The sequence below is a fragment of the Bufo gargarizans genome, chromosome 2 (assembly GCF_014858855.1).
Source record: "Bufo gargarizans isolate SCDJY-AF-19 chromosome 2, ASM1485885v1, whole genome shotgun sequence".
Taxonomy (NCBI): Eukaryota; Metazoa; Chordata; class Amphibia; order Anura; family Bufonidae; genus Bufo; species Bufo gargarizans.
The window spans coordinates 71,287,289-71,312,753 of NC_058081.1; the positions used below are offsets into that span (position 1 = coordinate 71,287,289).

At 44.1% G+C, this 25,465-nt stretch overlaps 1 protein-coding gene across 3 annotated transcripts in view; it reads right to left on the reverse strand.

The window, feature by feature from the left end:
- Positions 1-25,465, reverse strand: part of CAMK2B (calcium/calmodulin dependent protein kinase II beta) — a 126,787-nt gene that overhangs the window by 51,048 nt on the left and 50,274 nt on the right. For 2 of the 3 annotated variants that reach the window (XM_044279170.1, XM_044279169.1), the window contains 2 exons: positions 14,094-14,159; positions 1,034-1,117 (listed from right to left, as the gene is read on the reverse strand). In XM_044279170.1, coding sequence (XP_044135105.1) covers positions 1,034-1,117; positions 14,094-14,159 — 150 coding nt within the window. Of the gene's footprint in view, positions 1-1,033; positions 1,118-2,628; positions 2,732-3,729; positions 3,803-14,093; positions 14,160-25,465 lie in introns of those variants that run through there. The other variant, XM_044279171.1, reaches the window with a different exon arrangement.

A 25,465-nucleotide genomic window follows, 5' to 3' on the forward strand; every position in this document is an offset into this window, starting at 1 on the left:
CCAAAGACACCCTACTCAGCAAAACGGGTCACAGGATACATCGCTTTCATAGGAAACAGTAACTGAAGCTGATAGGAACCAGACTGAAGCCAGAGGTTAGCACAGCAGCAGAGAGAGAAAGCAAAGTATTCAAGTTTACCTCCCAGTTTACTCTTAGCCTGCTGGAGCCTAGATAAATATCAAGTATTGTTTGGATGACACAAGTTTATTGCAAGTTTATTCAAGTAAAAAACTTTTAACTTTACGAAGTCTGGACTCTACTTACTCCACCAACTACAGCTCCTTTGTCGCTATGGAGCCTAACCCCAGGGAGCGACAGTATCCAGGTAGGAGCACCGTGACACAAACTATTAGGGCCAAAACATACCACTTGGCATTCCTAAACACTGGGACTCAATCGGCCCTGAGGGGCAGCCTGTTGCAGGTCCATCACCCTTCTACCAACACTGGAGTGCTGCCTCATTTTTCAATACAGATAGATGACAGTGGTTCTTGAAACTTACAGAATTTTATGTATTTCTGCATAAATCTGACCTAAAACTACATTTGATTTTCAGAGAAGTCCTAAAAGTAGATAAAGATAAGCAGGTCAAACAAACCAAATGCAGAAACATAGAAAATTCTTAAAGAGGTTGTCCAGGCTTTTTCTATTGATGACCTACCCATGCTATTCAGCTGTTTGAGGAGACGACTCACAGTGTGCACGTGCCGTCTACCTATTCTCTATCCTCAGGATGACCTATTCTAAGGATAGGTCATCTATAGAAAAAGCCCGGACAACCCCTTTAAGGGTTCACAAATTTTTAAGCACTACTGTAGATAAATAGATAGATAGTTAGTTAGCCGAGTCCATTTTTGTATGATAAGCAGGATCCTTTGCACTTTTTAGTCGGCACAGAATGATCAGGCGAGAAGATAACATTTTGATCAATGCTGAACTAAACACATGCTGAATTCTAAATGACACCAGGAGTCCCTCCATATGGCTCCCTGTATTATAACACCACAGTCACTGCAACTTGTGTCCGCTTACCACATGCCCAAATATCCACCGGTTTTCCATATGCTTCTTTTCGGAGCACCTCCGGGGACAGGTACCCTGGGGTTCCAGCAAAGCCTGGCACAGAAAGAACAGAATGAGAGCCAGCCCCTACCTCCAGCTGCCAGCAATTTATACAGAGAGCTGCGTGCCCAGGGACTTTGTCACGTATCCGCTCATGAGAGCGGCTGTACTGGAGATATTTTATAGTTTCAGAGACAGGAACACAAGCAGCCTAATTTTATCTAAATAACTTTGAGCAGATGAAGGATTAAGGCGGATTAAAAGGGCTAGTCAATCATCTGATAAATGCCACCGGCAAGAAGCACCAAGTGGACCTGTCTAATCCATCAGTCTGTAAACAGGCCTCACCCACCTGAATGGCATCACTCACTTTCATCATCGTACTGCTGTAGAATATTAAACTGATTAAATAAATGAAAAAAATTTAACAGTGACGTATTTGATGAGCATTAGGGATAAAGTAAGTGTCTGGACTAGAATTTCAGTTTGGCAAGAAATAAATCCCCAGACCAAAATATTGAAACTTAAAGGGGTTGCCCCATTAAAGAGGTTATGCCATAACTGATGTAAAATCGGAAAATATGACATCATATAACACATGACAATACCTTTCTAAAACTGCTAGAACCAGCTGTAATACGTTTTTCATTACATGCAATTACAAAAGTACTCAGATCCAAGTGCTGCTTCGAGAAATGTAGAATATCTTTCGTGACATAACCACTTTAAGACAACTTATCCCCTATCTGCAAGATTGTAGGTGAGAGGTGAGTAAATATAGGGATGGGCAGGGGTGGGACAAGCTCTTCTAGAATATGACTCCTTCCCCTGGGAACCCACAAGAGCTGTTGAAGGCCAATTAATGCATTTAATTGCCCACTGCCTTTTCAAATTCCAATTTATCACTAGTTTTGTTTATACTTTATACTCCTCATTCCCATACAGAGATTTTCTTCATCACATTTCCAATTTTCAAGACAGACCATGCAACCCTAGTATGTATGAGTCAAAGGATGTGCCAGCCTCTGCAGTCCCTCTCTTGGTTCCTTCCCACAACTGTAGTAAGCCTGTAAGTCAATATCTAACCCGTTAAAAACCTTGAAACATGACTTGTAATATCAATAAAATCAAGGTCTCCTACAAAAAGAAGAGACTTCTATCTGCAGACAGCTGTTTGGGGGTTATTGCCCCTCTCAGTACAGGGCAGGGCACTAGTTGGCTGGAGGAGAGGTTCTTGATGTAACTAATGGGGTTACTGTTTCTCCTTGTGGAGATCCAGCTGGTGCTAGGGAGTCTTACAGGCAATCCCCCCTGGGAAAAAGATATGAAAATTAGTTTGCCTCCTCAAGAAACCTGTCTCTCTAATGCCAACCCATTAAAGAGCCTTGAAACATGACTTAGGATAGCAGCCCTCTAAAGAGGGTTTTAGAAGGACACTGGCCTTCTTTTAGGGCAGAGGTAATCAATAGTGTAGCACGTGTGATTTTTCTGCCAGCCCTAGTGACAAAGCACATACAGATTTTCCCATCCAAGCCAAAATCCCGGATTTAAAGCCTCTGACTTACCAAACCAGGCTTGCTGCTCTCCTTGCACTTCTATGGCAAGGCCAAAGTCTGCCAGCTTGACGGCAGCTCCTTTGCATTTGCTGGCAAGGAGGAGGTTTTCTGGCTGTTGTTAACAGAGATGTGGTTAGAGGCAGTGACCTGCCAGAACTTATCAGGTACAATCACTCAGGGTGGATCAAGGTGCCCTCAGTAAAAGGTAACCAGACTTAAAGCAGAATGAAGGATGTTTGAAAAAAAAAATTATACTCAACAGCTTGACGCTGCTTTGGTTTCACTGAAACCTTTCCCATCAGGAGGTCTGGTCACCTTATATCTATCTCATTGCATGGTCTCCATCTCTGCTACCTGATGCTCCATAGGAGAACACTGAAACCAATTGGTAATGGTTCTGCTGGTTCCATCCATACGTAGGAGATTATGTGAGCTACTCTGTGGGGCCATCTGATTAGCAAGTGCCCCATGAAAGTGGTTGATGGATTGGACATATTTGAAATTGCTGTAGAGCTAGCAAAGAAATTGGAATGAGTCATTTTGGATCATTCATAGAAACTATAGATACGAGTAATGACAGTCATGAAAGGGTAAAACGACCTAGGTTTATCATCTCACAGTCTCCTGCCCATTGATTCAGGAATGGTCACATTGCCCAACGCAACCCAGGAAGTGACTATTGATTGAGCATGTCTGTTCTAGCTGGTAGGACAGGTAGCATTAGAGAGATGGTGAGCATACCGTTGCCGAGCGAAGGGAAGTTTGGAAAGGATGGAGAACATTGGGAAAATGATGGTGCGAACGGAGACTGATTCTTTTTCCTTGAGTCACAGGTACAAAAACAGTATACATAAAATATTTGGCACTAATTCACACACAGCAACATAAAATAGATATCATGTTCCACAGCATGCCATGCACCCAGCCCCAGATAAGGTAGATTCCCAACCTCCACATGCTATGATAACCACAACTGTTCCACAGTGTAAGCCCGATACAACCCGCCACCGGCATGCAGGGGACAGGCGCTGTATTGGAAGGAGAGATGGGAAAATGTCCAGCCTGACATGCATATGGTAAAGAAGATGGCATGGGGCATACACAACTCACCTTCAGGTCCCTGTGGACAACCCCCATTTGGTGACAGTGGAGGACTGCTTCAAGAATCTGCTGGATGCAATGACTGCGTGCAAACAGCAGGGGGGGCGTTAGTAAGGTCTGTGAGCTCCCTGCCAGCTGATGGAGGAGGGGTGGGGCAGGGGGGGAGGGAGGGGATGCCTGCCAACCAAATCAACCATTGCAAAGGATGGGGTAAAACCCTTTGGGTGCCATAAGGGGGTGACTTCTCCCTGATTGTACCATGTATCATGGTAATACACTGGTCATGTACATTTTCACCCAAAAAGTACACAGAGCAAAGGACACTAAATAAATTTTAAAAACAAAAATTGGCCCATCCCCACCATAAAGTTGGATTTACTTTGCCATGCGGTTTATGGGCCCAAACTGAGGAGTGAATAAAAAATTAATAAAAAAAAAAGAGTATTTTTCTTTTTTGGGGTCTACTCCTCACTTTAGTAAATGGCATACTCAGAACAGAGGGGGAGTAATAGCAAAAATCAAAAGTTCCCCTTTTATTATGGTGCCTGCTTTTGCCAACCAAGATAGAAGAGCCTGTTTTTTACGGGTTCCTTGGGTCAAAATCCCACCACCTTGTATTATACCAATACAGTTCCCCTAGAGAGGTGAGCCCTACTTAGGGGAATGGATCAACCAGGACTGGCCCCCTCTCTCCGGAAGCCTCTGGGCAGATGTATGGTCCGCCTCTATGGTATGTATACCCTTGGCAGCTGTATGTGTGAGTCCGGCCTAAACCCAATTTCATATAAATTCAATTCTATAACCCTGACATTCCTGTTTGAGAATGATCCGTACATCATATTGTGAGCATCATCATTTTATAAAGGATGGAGGCATAAGCAGGGTAAAGCCAATGCTAAATAACAAACAGGGCTCGCTTTTCAGCACTGCTGCAAACAAGGATGCAGGTTCAGATTTTTTTTTTCTTAGGACATATAGTAAGTGGCATAAGTTGAAAGGGGCTGTCCTGATGACTGAATGCCTTTAAGACTATGGTTTGTGTCCCTTTCCCAGAATGAGGAAAAAGGGCCTGCTTTTTTTCTTCTTCAGAAACCGCGCCATTCTTGTTCATTGGCTGTGTCTGGTATCATAACGCATCCTTATTAAAGGTTGATTTGTCACCAGAACATGGCACATTATAGTGACAGGTCTTGTACTGTATGGTTAATAGCTGCTAAGACAGAATGGAGTAGACCAGCTCACAGCTTGGCTCCACTGAATGGAGCTAAATCGCAAGTGGACACCCACCATGGCTCCAGGCGGCAACTGTCCACACACTGCACTAAAGAAGGGACATGTCCCCCCTTGGCATGGTCGTGGCTTTAAGCTGTCATCTGAACTGTAGAGCTGCCTCCAATTGAAAACAATGGGAGGCTGATGCCATGCGGCCAGAACATGGACTTGTTCTTTAAGTGGCATATTTCATCACTTGTCTATTCACATGATGTTCGGCCTACAGCGTTTTTTGCCTCATTTTCATGTGTTTTAGCGCCACAGAGATCCGCAGTTTTTTTTTTTTGCCCTGGATTGAAATAACACAAGTGTCAATGTGTGTTGACTTTTGATGATATTTTTATGTTGCTTTTTTCCACACTGATCTACAAAGGAAGTGACATCAGAGGGGCGTACATACTTTTCTGTAGAAAAAAGCATGGCTTTCAAAAAAAAAAAAATATGGAAACAAAAAAAGTATACGCTAAAAAAAATTGATAAAAAAACACCACAAAAAATGCAAAGAAAAGGCAACACAAGGCTGGCATGTTTAGATGCATTTTCTTTCTTTTTTCAAAAACTGTCCAATTAGGGCCCAGCTATAATTTTTTTTTGTTTAAAGGGGTTGGCCCATCTCGAACATTGACTGTATATCACTAGGATCTGCCCTCAATGTCAGATAGGTGCGGGTCCCACCTCTTGGACAAGCTCCTATCTGCAGTAAGTGGTTCTCAAAGTAAAGGAGAGCGCATGAAAGTGGCTGAGCGAGCACACCGAACCAGCATTGCCACCGATCTATCTACTGCTATGGGACTGCCAGAAATAGCCTCCACTGGGCTGTTTTTGGAAATTCCCTCGTGGTGAACGGAGAGTGACCACGCATGCACGGCTGCTCTCTCATAGTTTCCAACTGTCCCAAATTTGGCGGAACTGTCCCTGTTTTACAGAGACAGTCCTGACAAATTTGCGTTGTCCTGGGCCGAAAATGGGCGGGATTGGGGTGTTCTCGGAGGTGGGGCTTAGATTCCCCAATTTTACCAGCTGGAACTTAGGTATGCATGCACTCTGTTCACTTCAGGGGCACCTGTTCTGGAGACCAGAGGTGGGACCTGCACCTATCTGACATTGATGGCATATCCTAGTGATGTGCCATAAATGTCTGAAATGGGTCAATCGCTTTAAAAAAATAAAAGCTTAGCACTGATTGGTTGCTATGGGAAACTAATGCAGTTTTACTGCATAGCAACCAAGACAGTTTTACTGTTAGACCCTTTGGATAAACGAGGCCCATATTAGTTCTCTGTATTCGCTGTCAATCATTGATGAGGGGCGCAATGAGAGGCGCTCTTTATGTATAGAGTAAATTATAGGAACTGGAGGAATATTCTTCAGTGAACGTTTCCTTGAAGTAGCCTTGTTGCCCCTAGCAACCATAGTTTTAAACTGTATTGGAAATGTGGATTTTGATTGGTTACTATTGACAACGAGGCCACTTTCTCGGTTTTGAGGCTGTGGCCCCCAATATCTCTGGTGAATGCTGTTAGAATATTATATAATATTATATTAATATTATATAATAATAATATATATTAGATATTACATGTGATGCGTTTGTGGAGACTCGCAGAGAACGACAGTACTTCAGTACACAGCAGACATGGGTGAATGTCTTCCATTTGGTAAAGTATGTCCGCAGAGCGCGGTATAAACATGGTACAATCTACTTACCGGCAGCTAGCAGCATCTAGTGTTAATCTGTCCATAGGCAACACCATAAACTACCATAATTGCTGATTTATAATTCTTTCAGTATGGATTATACAAATAGCAGAGCACCAGAATGGCCTGTTAGGACGTATTCACATGATGCAGATTTGGTTGGTAATTTGCATTGAAAGCTGCAATGTGTTTGGTTGCTAGAGGAAACAGACCGCTTTCATAAATCTGGCCTATTTTTGTCTTTTATTTTGTTGTTGTTATTAGGACTTTTGAATTTTTAATTTTTTTTTTGCTGCACCTTTTCCTGCCGTCTTTTTAGGCAAAAATAAATAAATAAATGCCACCTCCAGATGTTGGCGTTACATCTCTGGGAAGTATTAAATGTAAACATGAGTTTTTTTTTAAAGGGGTATTCCCATCACAGACAGTGGGCGCAGTGCGCTCCCATTCACTTCTATAGGGAGAGCGCTTTGGTGGTGGCAGGACCCAGGGAAAATGGCAATTCTTTTTTTTATTATTATTATTTTTTTTTACAGTTTTATGTCCATTTCCTTTCTGTTTATCAGATTTTTCTGCCCGTTTTAAGTTTGTTTTTTCATGTCCACTCACAGGCAGGTCACATGATCGCTGCACATGCGGTTATGATAACTATCTGACCTTCAGTCCTTTGACTCCATTCTTCAACTAAAGTTAGAGGCCTCCCAACATCTACAGGACAAGGCATTGTCTCCTCTGATCCACAGGCTGCTTTCAAGAGATTTCCTGGTTTGCTAGGAAACTGATCAGTTAAAAAGGGATTGCAAACGGATCTGTTTGCAGTCCGTTTTTTTTTACAGTCCCATTGACTTCAATGGGCGACCAATCGGCGAGTCTGATCCAGAAAAAGGAATCAGAATAGGACTGGCACAGTTTTAAACATAGCAGCCAACCAGATTAACTCCTTGTAGACGAAGCTCATTTTGTTTTTGCATTTTTATTTTTTCCTCCCCACATAACGTTTTTAGTTTTCTGTTCACATAGCCATATGAGGGCTTATTTTTTGCGGGACAAGTTGTCTTTTTCAATGGCACCATTTAATTTACCATATCTTGAATTGGAAAACAGGGGGGAAAATTATTTGTGGGGGTAAATTGAAAAAAAATAATTCAGCCAGGGTTTTTGGGGTTTTTATATTACGGTGTTTACTGTGCACTAAAAATGACATGACATACTTATTTTGTGGATCAATAGATTAAGGCGATACCAGATTTGCTTTACTTTAAAAAAAAATCTAAATTTTCTTTGCATCGCAATTTTCAGACAGCCCTAACTTTTTTAAATTATCTTTTACAGAGCTGTATAAGGGCTTGTTTTTTTTGCGCAACAAACTGTAGTTTTATTCGTACAATTTTTGGGGTACCTACAACTTTTTGAACACTGTTATTCAATTTTGTTACTTAAAAGTGTTGAATCGTGTGTTTTATTTTATTTTTTTCATTCACAGCATTTATCGCGCAGAAAATGTTTGGAAATATTTTAATAGTGATGGTGATACCTGATGTTTATTTTTTTATTGTTTACCTATTTTTATATGTAATACTGGGAATGGAGGGTGATTTAAACTTTGAATTGATTTTTTTTTTTTTATGAAATTTTTCTAACCATAACTTTTAGCCCCCTTAGGGTGCAAAAACCTGGGATCTTTTCATCCCTTGTTGTCCCATTCACCCTAATAGAGATCTATTGGGGTGAATGGGATTTTGTCGCACTCCTTGCTGAGCTGTGCCTTGTGCACAGCTTAGCAGGAAGCTTCAGCAGCACCCAGGCTGCTATGGTAACTGATTGGAGCCTCACAATTTCAATGCGGGGCCTCCAATTGGAAGGCAGAGGGAGCCCCATCCCTCTGCCTTACCTCACAGATGCCTTGATCGCTGTTAGGGCTCATGCGCACGAATGTGTGCCTGCCATGCCCATATTGCGGCCCGCAAGCAGCGGGTCCGCAATATATGGGCCCTGGCCATTTTTGCACCGCATCACGGATGCAGACCCATTCACTTAAATGGGTCCACAATCCGGAAGGTCCGGTGCGGAACGTAGGCTCGGAACCCTACAGAAACACTACGGAGTGCTTCCGTGGGGTTTCTCTCCCTGCCTCCGCACTGCAAAAAAATAGAACGGATGGATAACGGACCCATTCAAGTTGAAGGGGTTAAAAAAAATATAGGTGTATGGTGCCATTTAAATGAATGGGTCGGTGTACTATCCGTTTCAAAAACAGTCTTGTACGTGAGCCCTTATACTTCTCTGCTTCGCTTCTAGTCCTTATTTTGGCATCAAAATACTAAAGCAAAATACTGGTCATAGGTGCAGTGTGTGAATAAGGCCTTAGTATCTGGTACCCAATTGCAGGCTTTGGTACCTGGACTACTGTGGGCTCCTTCGGAAACTACAGTATGTAAGTATAGTGCAGGTATAAAGATCACTACCTCTCCACTAAGCCTACTACCAGCTGAGATGGATTGGCGTAGTCCTTAACAAAGAGAATATATCTAGTAATTTCCCTAGGGAATGGTGATGTCACTGAGGCAGGAAACACAGCGACGTGTGATTCATTGACATCACCATTCTGAAAAGTGGTGATTTTGACCAGGAAAAAACGCTACACAAAACTAAGTGCACGTGGGATGTTCCTGTGTAGTGGTAACTATATGTACTGTGTGCATTAATACAATTTTGCTATAAAATCAATGCTGATTCATTTTACACGATCTTTATAAGCTGGTGCCCATTTGTACTGATATAGAACTGCTCTGCATAGACAGCACTGAATTATACAATTTTGCCTGGAACTGACACTAGAGGGCACTTACTGAATACTGTTTTATTATGGCGTTCACGTATGCTGTAAGCTCTATAAGCTCCCCCTAGTGGTGGATGCAGAATGCCAGAAGTTTATCATTTAATGCATATCTATGCAGGAGATTTGGAGCCCTATTTCACTAAAAAGCTGAACTTCCAACGTCAATAAACATGTTAAGAAATGAATTAGGGCATACATTTTGCAAAACAAACAAATGGTGGTCAAGGGCGGACATTCACTTTAAGGTTGAGGCAGCTCTGCTGTACATAAATGAACACAGGCCAGAAGTACAAAGAACAGAGATCACAAAGACACACATGACTGTAATCACATTCAGGATCAATGTGAACTCCTGCGGCAAAAGCTGGAATCAGTTCACTTTCTCCTTCCCCGAATACATGTGTAATGCCGAGCTCTTTCAATGTAAAGTCACCTTGCCCCTACCGGACATCACCAACATATTAAAAAGTCATGTGTGTTGTAACAAGGCAGGGATTGTATATCTGGTGTTACATGGGCAGACATTTTAAGGGAACAGCAGCAGTGAAGGTAAAATGGTATGATAGATAGACAGACGGATAGAGATATTAGATAGATGATAGATAGATAGATATATAGGAGATAGATGATAGATATTAGATAGATGATAGATATTAGATAGATGATAGAAGATAGATAGATTAATAGATAGATAGATAGATAGATAGATAGATAGACATATAGAGATAGATTAATAGATAGATAGACATATAGATATAGATAGATATATGATAGATATTAGATAGATATATGATAGATATTAGATAGATAGATGATAGATAGATTAATAGACATATAGATATAGATAGATGATAGATAGATTAATAGACATATAGATATAGATAGATGATAGATATTAGATAGATGATAGATAGAAGATAGATAGATTAATAGATAGATAGATAGACATATAGATATAGATAGATATATGATACATATTAGATAGATGATAGATAGATTAATAGATAGATAGACATATAGATATGATAGATAGATAGAGCCTTTTTATTAAAAGCTTTGTGACCTCTGATCATCGACCTCAGCTCTTTAGCCAGTAATGTGGTAGAGGCACACATGCATTGTGGTGAAGATGATGATGGGTATAGGACAGAGAATATTGTAATTAAGAGACACATGGAAAGAGACAGGAGAGAGCACAGGAGGGGGAGGACATAGAAGAGACAGATGGAGGAGTAGAGAGACTAAAAATAGGTGCCAGAGAGAGCAAAAAACAAGTAGAAGAAACACAAAGCGGAGAGGAGGAGAGGGAATGAGGAGGGTGATGCAGAGAGAGATCTAGGGGAGAAGATGAGGAACACGTCTTCATTCTAAAGAGGCAGAGAGAAGAAGAAGAGAGAGAACTGGAAGAAGTTGAGCAAAGACACAATACATGGGGGAGAAGAACAGGGTGGATGAAAGATAGAAAAGAGGGTAGATATGAGTATATAAGATGCAGTGCACATCATGCAAGTCATCTGCAGAGCATCGCACCACAAGCTGTGAAATACTCTGTACAGTTCTCCTGCAGTGCTATCCATCCCCATGTCCCCACGGGCAGGTGCACAGAGCTGTGCATGCTGGAAATGGTTCTTCTTTTTAATAAATTGGGTAATGCCGACTCTCTGTTTATTGGGTAGAAAAGAGTGGATGAAGGGAATAGAGGAAACTGCTGCAGGGACAGAGGTGGCGGTGGTAGAGAAAATAATATACGAGGCAATAAACAGAGTCATGTGCTAGACTCGTCACATACAATTCAGAGGATAGAAACATACATCTATTGCAGGACTGGTCTGCAGAAATGAGGGCATCATTCCCAACTAGGTAGCGCTGGAGCTTGGCTTATTCGGTGTAGTACCTCCTGAAGGCTGATAGGTGGTGCTATATAACCAATTGAGGATATGACTTCCTACCACCCAGGCGGCTTACCCTGGGATCATCACTATTCGCACAATATCACAGGCCTCTTCTATTTCCACATTATGTCTGATCAATTTTAGTAAATTCATAATATAATAAAATAAAACTTAAAAAAAAAAAAAAAAAAACGTGGCCAGTCAAGAACCTATGGCGTGATTTATCAATTATATGGCGTGTCTCTATTAGGCCTGGTTAGTTTGAGGGCCAACCATGGCATGCTGGGCTCTCGGGTTATATTACAGAGCTGGAATGGTGCCAGCATACGCCATATGAATACTCCAGTAGAACCCACAATATATGTATGTTTCATATTCAGTCAGGACAGACCCTGGCACACACTGAGGTGTGTATGGGTGCGTACATCACGTGTTGCCGCACAGCCTTTCAATGGTTAAGCAGTTTTCGGCTGCACCCCTTCATGCCCACCTGGATGCACATTCCCTTCATCGCTCTCCCTTGCTTCCCCATGCACTGTGTCTCCGGAGCCAGATGGTATAGGGATGTGAAGGGTGCAGTGCCCGCCATGTGCCAGTTCTCACCTGGGACCCCCATGCCATGTCACCCCGTCCCCCCCTCAGGAATACTAACCTTCAAGTCCCTGTGCACAATGTCACAGGAGTGTGTGAAACAAACACTTTCTAATATCTGATGGAGACAGTGACTGTAAAACAAAACCAGCAGACCCACAGGGTACAGAAGGACGATGAGACGGGATCGGTATGGGCAGGGGTGGGGGGCACATTGGGGGTAGAAAGCATATGGCGTTTGGGCGTATAGGCCAAAGGGGAGGTGTAATGGCGTGGAGTATATGGTGTAGGAAAGGAAGGGGCGGGTGGCATGTGGAAAAGGAGGAATGGCGTGGAAGGCCGTGGTGATGGTATGACGAAGGTGGGCAGAGCGTGCAGGGCCGGCGCAAGGTAAAAGAGCGGACAATACGCATGGTGACAACAGTATAAAGACAAGCAATATATCACAACAAGGGAGGGAAGACGGGGGCGGGAATCAGATTGAGAGAAGGGAGAAGGGGACAAGAGGAGAAAACACAGTGTCTTAACATCACAAAACATCACATCAGAAAAGAGGCAGCATGCAGGACTGTACTGGGACTACGCACTACAGACAGGCTGCCTGAGCCCCTCTATGCTGTGTGGCACTAGAAGTCCCAGCACGCTTGGCCAGTCATCACTGGGATAAAAAATAAAAATAATTACGAAAGGGACCTCATGTGTGAAATCCAGTGTTGCCCATAGCAACCAGAGGCTACGGTTACTACCAATGACTCATCCATTTTCTATAGGGCCTAAACGGTCTCATGGATCAAGAAGAAGTCGCTTTGTTGCCCATAGCAACTAACTGGACCCTGGTTGCTATGGGAACCTTTGATCGATGAGGCCCGCTGCACTTGTCCTCAATACTAGTGTTTGCAGACAGACAGAGTTGCTGTTGCCTATAGCAACCACAACTCAGATCGGTTGCTATGAAAATCTCATCCAGTTTCTATGGGACCCAGAGGGCCTCAGATGGCTTTGTTGCCCATAGAAACTAACTGGGAACTGTTGATAATTGAGGCCCAAACTATATATTAAAGCTTGAGTGTAGTCAGAAAGAGGGGCCGTATTCTCATAGCAACCAAAGGCCACATCTGATCGGTTGCTGCGAATGACCCATCAAGTTTCTATAGGAACCAGAGGGCCTCATGGGTCAAGAAAATTGGGATTTGTTGTCTATAGCAACTAACTGGACTCTGGTTGCTATGGGAACAGTTGATAGATGAGACCTCTAGGTGTATTAAAAGCTTGTTCCTCAATACTAGCATGTGGCCAATATTAATCTATAGGCTCTGGTTGCTATGGGAACCTTTGATCGATGAGGCCCACAGAATTTGTCCTCAATTCTCATGTTTGCAGACAGAGTAGCTGATACCCATAGCAACCACACCTCTGACTCGTTGCTATGAAAATCTCATCCAGTTTCTATGGTATCCAGAGAAGAGATGGCTTTTCTTGCCCATAGAAACAAACTGGACCCTGGTTGCCATGGGAACTGTTGATAGATGAGGCCCAATATGTATATTAAAGCCTGAGTGTAGATAGAAAGAGGACCTGTATGCCATAGCAACCTGGGGCCACATATGATCGGTTGCTCTGAATGACTAATTGCATTTCTATAGGAACCAGAGGGCCTCATGGGTGAAGAAAATGTGGATTTGTTGTCCATAGCAACTAACTGGATTCTGGTTGCTTGGGAACCGTTGATAGATGAGACCTAGGTGTATTAAAGGCCCGGTCCCCAATACTCGAATGTGGCCAACATTAATCTATAGGCTCCTGGATACGGAGAAACACATTTCTATCGGGTTATATTGCATCGTAGGCCTGTTGTCAATTTGGAGGCCCAAAAAAGTTGAATTGAGTGTAAGCTCTTCTGCTAGGTAGACCGCAGCCCTTCAAATGGTTAACCCGTTCAGATTTAACCTGGTATTTTATGTTCAGCAAATGTGTATATGATTGACATCGAGGAAAACTAGAAAAGTCATCTGGAAATTGGCTGGAAGGAGGTAGGGATGAGGGGTAAGGGGAAGGGTACTCTAGAACAGGAGGGTACCCACCTTGCATCGGCTTCACTGTAATATTCTCTTGCCACAATATCCTCAAATAGCTCCCCACCTGTGACCCTGAAACACAAGAGACGAGTAAAACAATACTCCATAGGCCAAACACCATAAAATGCCATTTAAATACCAAGATTTTTTAAGCATCTGTGTTGTGCCGCTCTCTATTATTCCTTCTAGAAATGTATTGAGCGATTGACAATTGATATTACCAGTTGGTATGTATTTACACACTCAGCACTGATTGGACAGCGTCAGTGTGCAAGGACAAACCCCAACAGGTAACACCTAGTTGTCAATTTCTTCCTAAACGTCTAGGAGGAATAACTGAGGAATGGAACAACACAAGTTGCTCCAGAATTGTTCATGAGGAATACAAGTATTTACTTAAAACAGGCATGTCAATAGAGGTGACAGGTCCTCTTTAGATCTAACTAAATTCATCGTTCACCGTACAGAGAAGATATCATTTTACTTTCTTAGGCTCCTTTCACACTTGCGCTCGTCGGTCCGCTCGTGAGCTCCGTTTGAAGGGGCTCACGAGCGGACCCGAACGCCTCCGTCCAGCTCTGATGCAGTCTGAATGGAGCGGATCCGCTCAGACTGCATCAGTCTGGCGGCGTTCAGCCTCCGCTCCGCTCGCCTCCGCACGGACAGGCGGACACCTGAACGCTGCTTGCAGCGTTCAGCTGTCCGCCTGGCCGTGCGGAGGCGTGCGGATCCGTTCAGACTTACAATGTAAGTCAATGGGAACGGATCCGCTTGAAGATGAGCCCATATGGCTCAATCTTCAAGCGGATCCGTCCCCCATTGACTTTACATTGAAAGTCTGAACGGATCCGCTCAGGCTACTTGCGAACTTAGAAATTTTTCTAAGTTATTAATGCAGACGGATCCGTACTGAACGGAGCCTCCGTCTGCATTAATATGATCGGATCCGTTCAGAACGGATCCGATCAAGCGCAAGTGTGAAAGTAGCCTTAAATGGGTTTTCCAGGATTAGGCTACTTTCACACTGCCGTTTCTGGGTCCACCTGTGAGATCCGTTTCAAAGCTCCCACAAGCTACCCAAAACGGATCAGTTTAGCCCCAATGCATTCTGAATAGATAAGGATCCATTCAGAATGCATCAGTTTGGCTCCGTTCTGCCTCTATTCCGCTCTGGAGGCGGACACCAAAACGCTGGTGTCCGCCTAGCGATGCAGAGCCAAACGGATCCGTCCTGACTTACAATGTATGTCAATAGGGACGGATCCGTTTGTCACTGGCATAATATGGTGCAATTCTAAACTGATCCGTCCCCCATTGACTTTCAATGTAAGTCAGGACAGATCCGTTTGACTTACACTTAGACTTAGATTTTTTTTTTTACAGAGTCATGCAGACCGATCCGTTCTGAATGGATACCAGCGTTTGCATTATAGGCGCGGATCCATCTGTTCAGATACCAGACGGACCCGCACCGAAACGCAGGTGTGAAAGTAGCCTAACTATGGTTCTTGACAGATCTTCTTATGTGCTTGGTTGACCCCCGACCCGTTTTCACCATGTAACCCAATCACTCTGGTTTATTACATCCTGTATGTAGCGCTTCCTGTTGCTGTATACAACCAAACACAGGATGCACTTCTGCTCCCATCTTCCACAGCTCCAGCACCCCCCCTAGTTTATAGCTCCTCCCACCCAGCTAGTTACATAGACACTCCTCTAGCACTGCCCCGCCCACGGACATACCATCACAGGAAATAAGAAAGAGCTGCATGGACATGGTCATGTGACCACAGCACAGAACGGGAGATAAGAGCAATAAAGGTAACAGAAATACATTACAAAATTACCGCTACCTCCATAAAGGATTATTATAAATGATGTTAATGCAAACTGATCCCTTTAAAGGAGACATATCTGAATCTCCCTTTATATGTAATCTGGTTTGGACATTGCCTTTTTACAGAGCATAATGGGGTTTGTAAGGGACCTCATTCTCCTGGGTAAACACCCCCTTCATATAACAAAGCAGTTCCCTAAAATTGGGAATATGTAACAGCCATGGACCCAGAGACAGGACTTCATGATACAGTACCTATTTATTAGGACGCTGGGGCAGATTTATCGAACTGATGTAAAGTAGAACTGGCTTAGTTGCCCAAAGCAACCAATCAGATTCCACCTTTCATTTTGCAAAAGAGCTGTGACTAATGAAAGGTGGAATCTGATTGGTTGCTATGGGCAGCTAAGCCAGTTCTACGTTACACCAGTTTGATAAATCTCCCCTACTTTCTTGCTTTCTCTCTGTGAATCGACTGCGTGCCCAAGAAAAAGCAGTCTGCTCAGCTGTGTCGTTTAGAAGGAGGGTGGGATAGTGGTCTGTGAAGGCCCCTGGGTCAGGAGAGGAATTTTTAAAGTCAAGTTTTGCATCAACTTTATCAAGTCTCATACATTGTTGAATAACTTTGGTGCGTCTTTAAAATTAAGCATTTTTTTTTATCTAGAGATGTCACTTCAGTTTTTTACACCACCCCTAGTGCAATATGGTTGCAATCTTTTGAAAAAGTCACAATTAATAAATCTGGCATACATGTCCTGAATTTAACTAACCACGCCTATTTTCCGACCCGTCACAAAAAGTTGGGCAAAACTGGCCCTGTGAAAAAATGTGCAACTTTCTGGCACAGCCCGAAGTATTTTAAAAACATCCATGAAAAGCGCAAACCTAACATGTTGAAATAATAATGACATCATACTGTGCCCAAATACTGTTAAAACTGTGGACGTTGGGAATTTACGGGGTGTTCCGGGATTCCGATTTATATTAAAATAACGTTTAATGGTGGGACACGCCCTTTAACTCATGATACCCTACCACATAATTTGGATGAAAGCGCAAATACCCAGCCATCCACCCACAGGTCATAGCACTAAGGCTACTTTCACACTAGCGTTCGATCGGATCCGTTCTGAACGGATCCGATCATAATAATGCAGACGGAGGCTCCGTTCAGAACGGATCCGTCTGCATTATATTGGCAAAAAAAAGCTAAGTGTGAAATTAGCCTGAGCGGATCCGTCCAGACTTTTACATTGAAAGTCAATGGGGGACGGATCCGCTTGAAGATTGAGCCATATTGTGGCATCTTCAAACGGATCCGTCCCCATTGACTTACATTGTAAGTCTGGACGGATCCGCACGCCTCCGCACGGCCAGGCGGACACCCGAACGCTGCAAGCAGCGTTCAGCTGTCCGCCTGTCCGTGCGGAGGCGAGCGGAGGCTGAACGCCGCCAGACTGATGCAGTCTGAGCGGATCCGCATCCATTCAGACTGCATCAAGGCTGGACGGAAGCGTTCGGGTCCGCTCGTGAGCCCCTTCAAACGGAGCTCACGAGCGGACAGCCGAACGCTAGTGTGAAACTAGCCTAAATGCGCACCTTTCCAAATTGCTGGCCCTGGAAATGTTGCGATTTAGGCTTGTGGACACTGAGGCTTTCCGCAGCCTGATGGCAGCGGTCGTCCCTCGTTACTCAGTCCTCAGCCACCACTATTTTTCCCAGTGTGCCGTCCCCGCCTTACACCAGCATGTGTCCCATAACATCACCCGTGCCCTGACCAACGCAGTTGTTTGGAAGGTCTACTTAATGACTGATACATGGACAAGTGCTTTTGGCCAGGGACGCTACATTTCCCTGACGGCACACTGGGTGAACGTTGTGGAGGCCCGGGAGCGAGTCGTACCATGGGATGGCACAGGTGCTACCGACGCCAAGGATTGCGGGCTGTACTTCGTTCAGGGTTTCCGCCACCACCTACATTAGTGGCTGCAACCCCTCCTTCTCCTCCTCCACTTCCACCTCTGAATTCTCATCTTGAAGCACCAGTCAGCCATCAGTCAGTAGCTAGAAGCAGTGTAGCACTGCATCGGGGAGGCGGCAACAGGCCGTGCTGAAACTAATTTGCTTAGGTGACAAACGACACACCGCCGCAGAGCTGTGGCAGGGTATAAGGGACCAGACTGAGCTGTGGCTCTCGCCACTCAACCTACAACCAGGCATGGTTGTGTCTGATAATGTTCATAACTTGGTGGCGGCTTTGGAGCTCGGCAAGCTCACACACATACCATGCCTAGCCCACGTGTTCAACTTAGTGGTTCAGCGGTTTCTCAAAACCTACCCCAATTTGCCTGAGCTACGGGTGAAGATGCGCCGCGTGTGTGCCCATTTCTGAAAGTCATCTACAGCTGCTGCCGGTCTGGCAACGCTACAGCAGCACTTGCAATTGCCAACATGTGGAACTCCACGTTCCACATGTTGGCCAGACTTTATGAGCAGTAGAGGGCAGTAGTGGAATACTAGCTGCAACATTGGCGTAGCCTTTCCAGTCAGCTTCCGCTCTTCACAAGCGACGAGTGGGCATGGATGTCCGACCTTTTACGCAACTTTGAGGAATCAACACAGATGGTGAGCGGTGATGTCGCTATTATCAGCGTAACGATCCCACTTCTGTGTCTACTGAAACGCTCGCTGCTCACAATGAAGGCGGACGCTTTGCATGTGGAAGAGGTGGAAATGGAGGAAGACAGTACACAGGGTGATAGACAGACCACCCTCAGTTCGTCTTATCAGTGTGAATTGGATGAGGAGGAGGAGCAGGAGACGGTTTCCTCCGCTACAGAGGTTTATTCCATCTGTTCAGCGTGGATGGGCTGAAGAAGAGGAAGAGGATAAGGAGATTAAGAGTCATCCTCCTGATGAGGACAGCGAAGTCTTGTCTGTTGGGACTCTGGCCCACATGGCTGACTTTGTTATGCTGCCTTTCCCGTGACCCTTGCATTATACGCATTTTGGCCAACACCGATTACTGATTGTTCACCCTTCTCGACCCCCGCTACAAGGAGAACTTCTCATCTCCCATTCCTGTGGTGGAGAGGACGAGCAAAATGGTGCAATGCCAGAAGGTCCTTGTGGAAAAATTGCTCCAAAAATTTTTCAGCTGACAATGCTGGCGGCAGAGTACGTAGTTCCATGGGCAACCGAGGAGGGGAGGGGAACACACAGCAGTTTCAACAGAGGCAGGTGAACACTCTCCAAGGTCTGGGACAGTTTATGACACCCCGCCAGCACCCTCACCCTGATGCGGGGCCTAGTGTCACAAGGAGGGAAACATTTTGGAAGATGATGAAAGAGTACGTAGCAGACCATGTCAGCGTCCTCAATGATCCTCTGTGCCTTACAACTATTGGGTGTCCAAGCTGGACACGTGGCATGAACTGGCGCTCTACGCCTTGGAGGTGCTGGCCTGTCCTGCCGCCAGCTTTTTGTCAGAGTGGGTATTTAGTGCTGCTGGGGGCATAATAACTGAAAAGCGCACCTGCCTGTCAACTGAAAATGCTGACAGGTTGACTCTTATCAAAATGAACAAGGCCTGGATTTCCCCTGACTTCTCTACAACACACCATAGTAAAGCGGCTGGACATAAAGGCACTTTAAATGTGGCTTTTATGGTGTATTCCCATGCACCCCTTCGACCACAAAAAGGGTATTTGGTTCAATCTTCCTTTTTTCGTCCTCCGCCATCATATCAACATCCTTATTAGGCTGCCCTCTCTCCTAATGTTTTAGAGGGTCAGCTCAGCAGCAGACCCTCAACCCTAATGTTTTAGATGGTCAGATCAGCAGCAGGCCCTCACCCCTAATGTTTTGAGGGTCACCAGAAGGCCATCAATCATCATTTTTCAAGGGTGTGTATGATGGCCTCCTTTATGTGTAATAAAGGGTGTATTGGAGTGCCGGTTCCTTGTAATTTTTGGCAGCCCTTTCACTTAGTGCATAGGCTTTATGAGTGTAGGAGTTTCACTATCTGAACAATTGTACCACAATGTGAATGAGGCCCTCCTTTATGTGATATACAGGTTGTATCGGAGTGCCTCTTCCTTTTTGGCAGCACTTGCACTTTATATACAGGAAAGAATGTTTCATAACAATTTTTCCTCTAAAATCGATTTTATCTTCGGTTTTGTGCGTATTATTGTCGGTCTGTAAAAGTGGCATACTACTCATGGTTCCCAGAAGTGACCTGGGAGTCCAAGATGCATCCAGACATCCTCCCCATGCTGTTCCCGAACCATTTCAGTGGTGTTTCCATAAATTTCTGACCTTTTCCTGCAAACCAGATACCCTCCCCTCTTCAGAGCAGGGGGTGCCTGGTTTAATGCTCTGGTTCTCCCATTGACTTCCATTGTGCTCGGATGCTCTGTAGAGCACCTGAGCATCCCAAAGTGTTCTACTCGAGCACCCGGTGCACTTTGGTGCTCGATCAACACTAATCCATAGCCTTTAAAGGGGTTTTCTCATCTCAGACAATGGGGGCATATCGCTAGGATATGCCCCCATTGTCTTATAGGTGCGGGTCCCACCACTGCGACCCACACCTATATCGAGAACGGAGCCCTGAAAGTGAGGGAGAGCGCACTGCGCATGCGCAACCGCCCCCCATTCATTTCTATGGGGCTGCCGAAAATAGTTGAGCGCTGGCTCGGCTATTGCCATCTACCCCATAGAAATGAATGGTAGCATGAGCCGCACATTAGCGGCACGCTCCCATTCACGTCTATAGGAGAGGCGGGGATTAGCGCTTGGATGGACCCTGGGAAATCAGTTCTCGATATAGGTGCAGGTTCCAGCAGTGGGACCCGCACCTATCAGACAATGGGGGCATATCCTAGTGATATGCCCCCATTGTCTAAGATGGGAATACCCCTTTAAAATAAATGGGCCTGGCCTGCAATACCAGGTACAACCACTATGCAATGTATGGCGCTGTGCATGGTAAGCTGTGGGTAGGCTGCAGTGCTCACCAGAGCATCATGGCCTTTTCAAACAGCTGATCGGTGTTAGTGTCGGGAGTCAGGTCCCCCAATCAGATTGTGATGACCTAACCTGGGGATAGATCATCAATATCAAAATCCTGGACAACCCCTATAACCTGATTGTCTGAGATGTGCATTCCATAGAACTGCTGCAGCAGTCTTGGCGATAGGAGCTAGAGGTTTGGATAATGGGGACGTGAGTCTTAGATCATTGGCAGACTGTAGAGCATGCTTGGGGTTGTAGACAGACATGAGGGAAATGTAGAGGGTTGCAGTGCTCTGGAGTGCTTTGTGGGTGAGAGCGAGAAGTTTCATTTGTATTCTGTAATGTATGGAGAACCAGTGCAGAGACCGGCACAGGGTAGAGGCATCGGTGGAGCAGTTTATTCATCATATTAGGGGATAGTTAGGGTCTGATGTAAATCATTTCCCTCTAACCACAACTGTGTACCCAGCATTGCAGAGTATAGCATTGCCAGCGTTCACCAGTGAGAGCTATGACTCTATGGAGTAGGGCATGGAGTTATACTCTATGGTATTATTCACACAAAGCTTTCATTGCTAAGATTTTTGCAGGGGAAAAAAAAAAGCAAAAACGGCAACATAACTGCGACCTATGGATTAACCCTTTGACTGCATAACAGAAATACCAGCCTTGACTGTACAAGTACAGTGCCATAAAATGGCCAAGCTAATCAACTCGACTAGGAATGTACTGGTTGGTGGGCCACTAACGGCACTTTGCCGATTCAAGTGGTCCGTGAATCTACAAATACAATAAAAGCTTGGAGGTGGGGGTGGAGCACTAACTCTTATATTACATAGGTTGATGGACTTTGTTTTAGCTTCCACATTCTTCTCAGAGTACATCCATTCCAGCAGACAGCTCCTGTGTGATATTGTTAGCAATAAATGGACCAACCATTAGGAAGCAGGACCTTATTGTCTATTGCTGCCATCAGTGACAATTTGAACCCTGAGATATTTGCGAGCACTTCTACTTTCAAGGAGTATGGTACCATTCCATTAGCATATCTGCTTAATAGGTCATTGGTAGGTGCCAGAACCCAAACAGCCTCCATTCACAATCTGTATCAAAAGGACCACAGTCTTTTCTATTCCCATTGTTTCAACTGCTAATAATATATTGTGATAAAAGGGCCCCCTAAAATTAAAACATACACCAAGTTCATTCAACCTGTTCACACAGATTGTTGTAATAGTACATCACCAGCAGGGGTGCATTTTTGGAAAACAAAGAGTGTAGCTAAATCATTTTGCATGAAGGTGGGCTAAGATCACATTCAGATGTGGTGACTGAAAATATATGAATGGGGTTTGGTTTCCCCCTTTGCCATGGATTTGTTGCAAAATGAACTGTAATTTTGTAATTACATTTGAACTCGCCCTACGGGCTCATACACACCCTGTACTATGCCTCCGATTTCATACATTTATTATAGGATGGGTTATAGATAAGGCTGGGTTGATTGTATGCATTGTGTAAAAATATAATGATCATGGTTGATCTGTGAATGGATGCTAATCGGGGTCTGTTCACATCGGGGTCAGGGTTCACCTATCTGAAAATGGATCAGCAAATCATTTGTGGCTCCAATGATGGGACTGATACCAAATTAGTCTTTTGTCAATCTTTGAGTTCCACCATGGTAAATCAATTAGATTGTTTTGGTTGAGAGAAAACTATACTTATCATACTGAAAAAAAGAGACCTAAAGGACACCTGGGAAGAGTTGACAAATCTCCCACATGCCACAGAAGGATCCTTCCAAAAAGCAGCCCTAGTTGTGTGTGGCACCAAGATGCTGCGCCATCAAACTCAACCTGGCATCCAAACACTGAGGAGGCAGCCCCGTGTGATGAAAAGGGGCATGGCCTATTATAAAAGGGAAATATTGTGAGAAAAGGCCAAGAAAAAAAAATCATTCTTGGACCTCCCGGATGGCATGTATGGGGAAAACCCAGTTTAGGCCAAGATCTTGGATTTAGTTTTGACTAAAACAAATGTATTACAAACTACATTAAACAGGCTGTCAAAGACAACCCCTGTTAGGGTGTATTGGTGTTATAGAAGTGAAAAGGTGATACATTTAAAGGGAAAAATATGGAAAATTTCAGCCCGCACAACCCCTAGCAGGTGCAGATTGCTGTGGCGAAATAAAGATATAAATGTAAAAACACAAAATGCAATCGCACACTGCAACCAGCACTCTGCCCTGCCTTTATGCTGGATGTTGAATAAGGCATTGGTGTACATTTTGGCCAAAGCGTAATAAGCCACTCACCACGTCAAGGTCGCCTTCATGACCACATTTAAAGGGGTTCTCCGGAAATTAAGAAAATGAAAATACTTAAATATTACTTTATTATAAATATATTCCCAAATACATTTCATTAGATCTAATGGCTTGTTTTGTGTGGGGAGCAATCTTTGGAAGAAATAAAATGGCCGCCATCCTATTAGTATACACAAAACCTGTCCAAATCACACAGCAGGACAGGTTACTTTAGGACACTGAGACAAGGAGCTGCCTCCTCCTCCTCTCTGCTCTGCTTGTTAGAGATTATAATCCTGAATACAGTTTAATGTGATCTTCAGCTGAATCTCTGTAGCGATGGAGGTCATGAGGAGACATGAAGTACAGAGAGGAGGTTAGGTGAGGATAATAAGCAGTAGTACTTGTTTACAGTCTGTCCTGTCCATCCTCTCTGTACTTCATGTCTCCTCATTAACTCCATTCCTACAGATTCAGCTAAAGATCTTATTAGCTATATCATAATCCCTGACAAGTACAGCAGAGAGGAGAATGAGGCAGCTCTTAACCTCCGTTTTGTCCTGCTGTGTGATTTGGACAGGTTTTGTGTGTACTAATAAGACAGCGTCCATTTTATTTCTCCTAATTGTTCTGTAGAAAAAACAAGCCACTATAAATAATGAAAGGTATTTGGGAATATATTTATAATAAAATAATATTTCAGTATTTTCATTTTCTTAATTCCTGGAGAACCCCTTTAATGAATGGGATCAGATCCTGCCTTGACAAATCAGGAAAACTTTAGGAAAGGCTTTCCTGACCTCACAAGACAAATTTGGGCTCTACAGTATAACAAATAAAGTTAGAGTACAGGTCCCTGAGACATATGTGTGTGCACACAAGTCCTTATAGAGTGTAATGAACATACAAAATACCTGGAAACAAAACAGAAGATGAATGACCCAAAGGAGACAGGCATGCTATGTGAGATACTCAAACTTACTTTTGCATTCAAACTTACAACCCCTTTAAGCCTGGGCTACACGACGATATTGGCAGCAACACTGGTAGCATGACCGAGATCACTGTGTAGCAGTGCAGTCTCACAAGTTACTGAACTCTAGAATTTAAAAAAATCCGACATTGCTGAATTTTGGTGACTGGCTTTTCGCAGCCAAGGTCAACATGTAGCCCCAGCCTTACACTTCCAGTGTATTCTATGCACATTAGTCCTTCTCTCGTTCCCTTCCCAAGTACAGCTCACATGCACTATTCATCTACTTAAATCAACTTAACGCAGCGTGCCAGTGTTCAGCACAAACAAGACTTATAAATCACTCTGCATTCTCCATTACCTTCAGGAGACATCTCTCCTAACCATGGTCCACCTTCTGTTGCTAATTTTAATTCCTTACCCACCACACAAAGAAACCCTACTAATCTTTCTTGCATGTATTTTCCTTTTTCTTTAAGGGTACGGCCCAATGGTGAGGCTGGTCGCATGCAATCAAGCTACGTCCACCTGCACCAGCCTATGACCACACAATTTTGTGGTAAAATAATGGGTGGGCGTGGCTTGACCACATGTGGCCACCCACAAGGTCAGGCCATACCCTTACTGGGCACTCTGGAACTCTCGTCAGTGTGCAACAGACTCCTTTATATTCTTGACTTCTTTCAGTCATAATCGTCTAATCTGCTGGCTTTCACAGAAACATGAATTCAACAATCTGACAACACTTCTCCTGCTGCATCCTATGGTTGGTCTACATTTTTGCCATACCTCCTGACTAGAGCACAGGAATGCTGCAGGAGTAGTACTTTGTTCCTTTTTCAGGTGCCATAATTCACATTCTCATCATTTGAGGTTGCTACCCTCTGACTCTTACACCCATTCTCCCTGGAAGTGGCGGTTTTCTACTGCCCCCTGGCTCATCCAGTAAGTTACTGGATCACTTTGCTGCCTGGTGATGTTAACATCCCCATAGACAACCCTATTTCTCCATCTGTCTCCCAGTTTCTATCTATAACCTTCTTTCTATGCCTTGCACAACTTTCTAATTCTGCTACTCAAAGATGGTAAAACACTTGACCTGGTCTTCTTTTGGCTCGGCTCAGTTCCTGTCTCTCCTTCACTGTCAAGAATTCTCATTCTTCTCAGGATCTATCACACATACAGAAATCTACATGCCATTAACCTACAGAAATGTATAAACAATGTTCAGTCCTCAT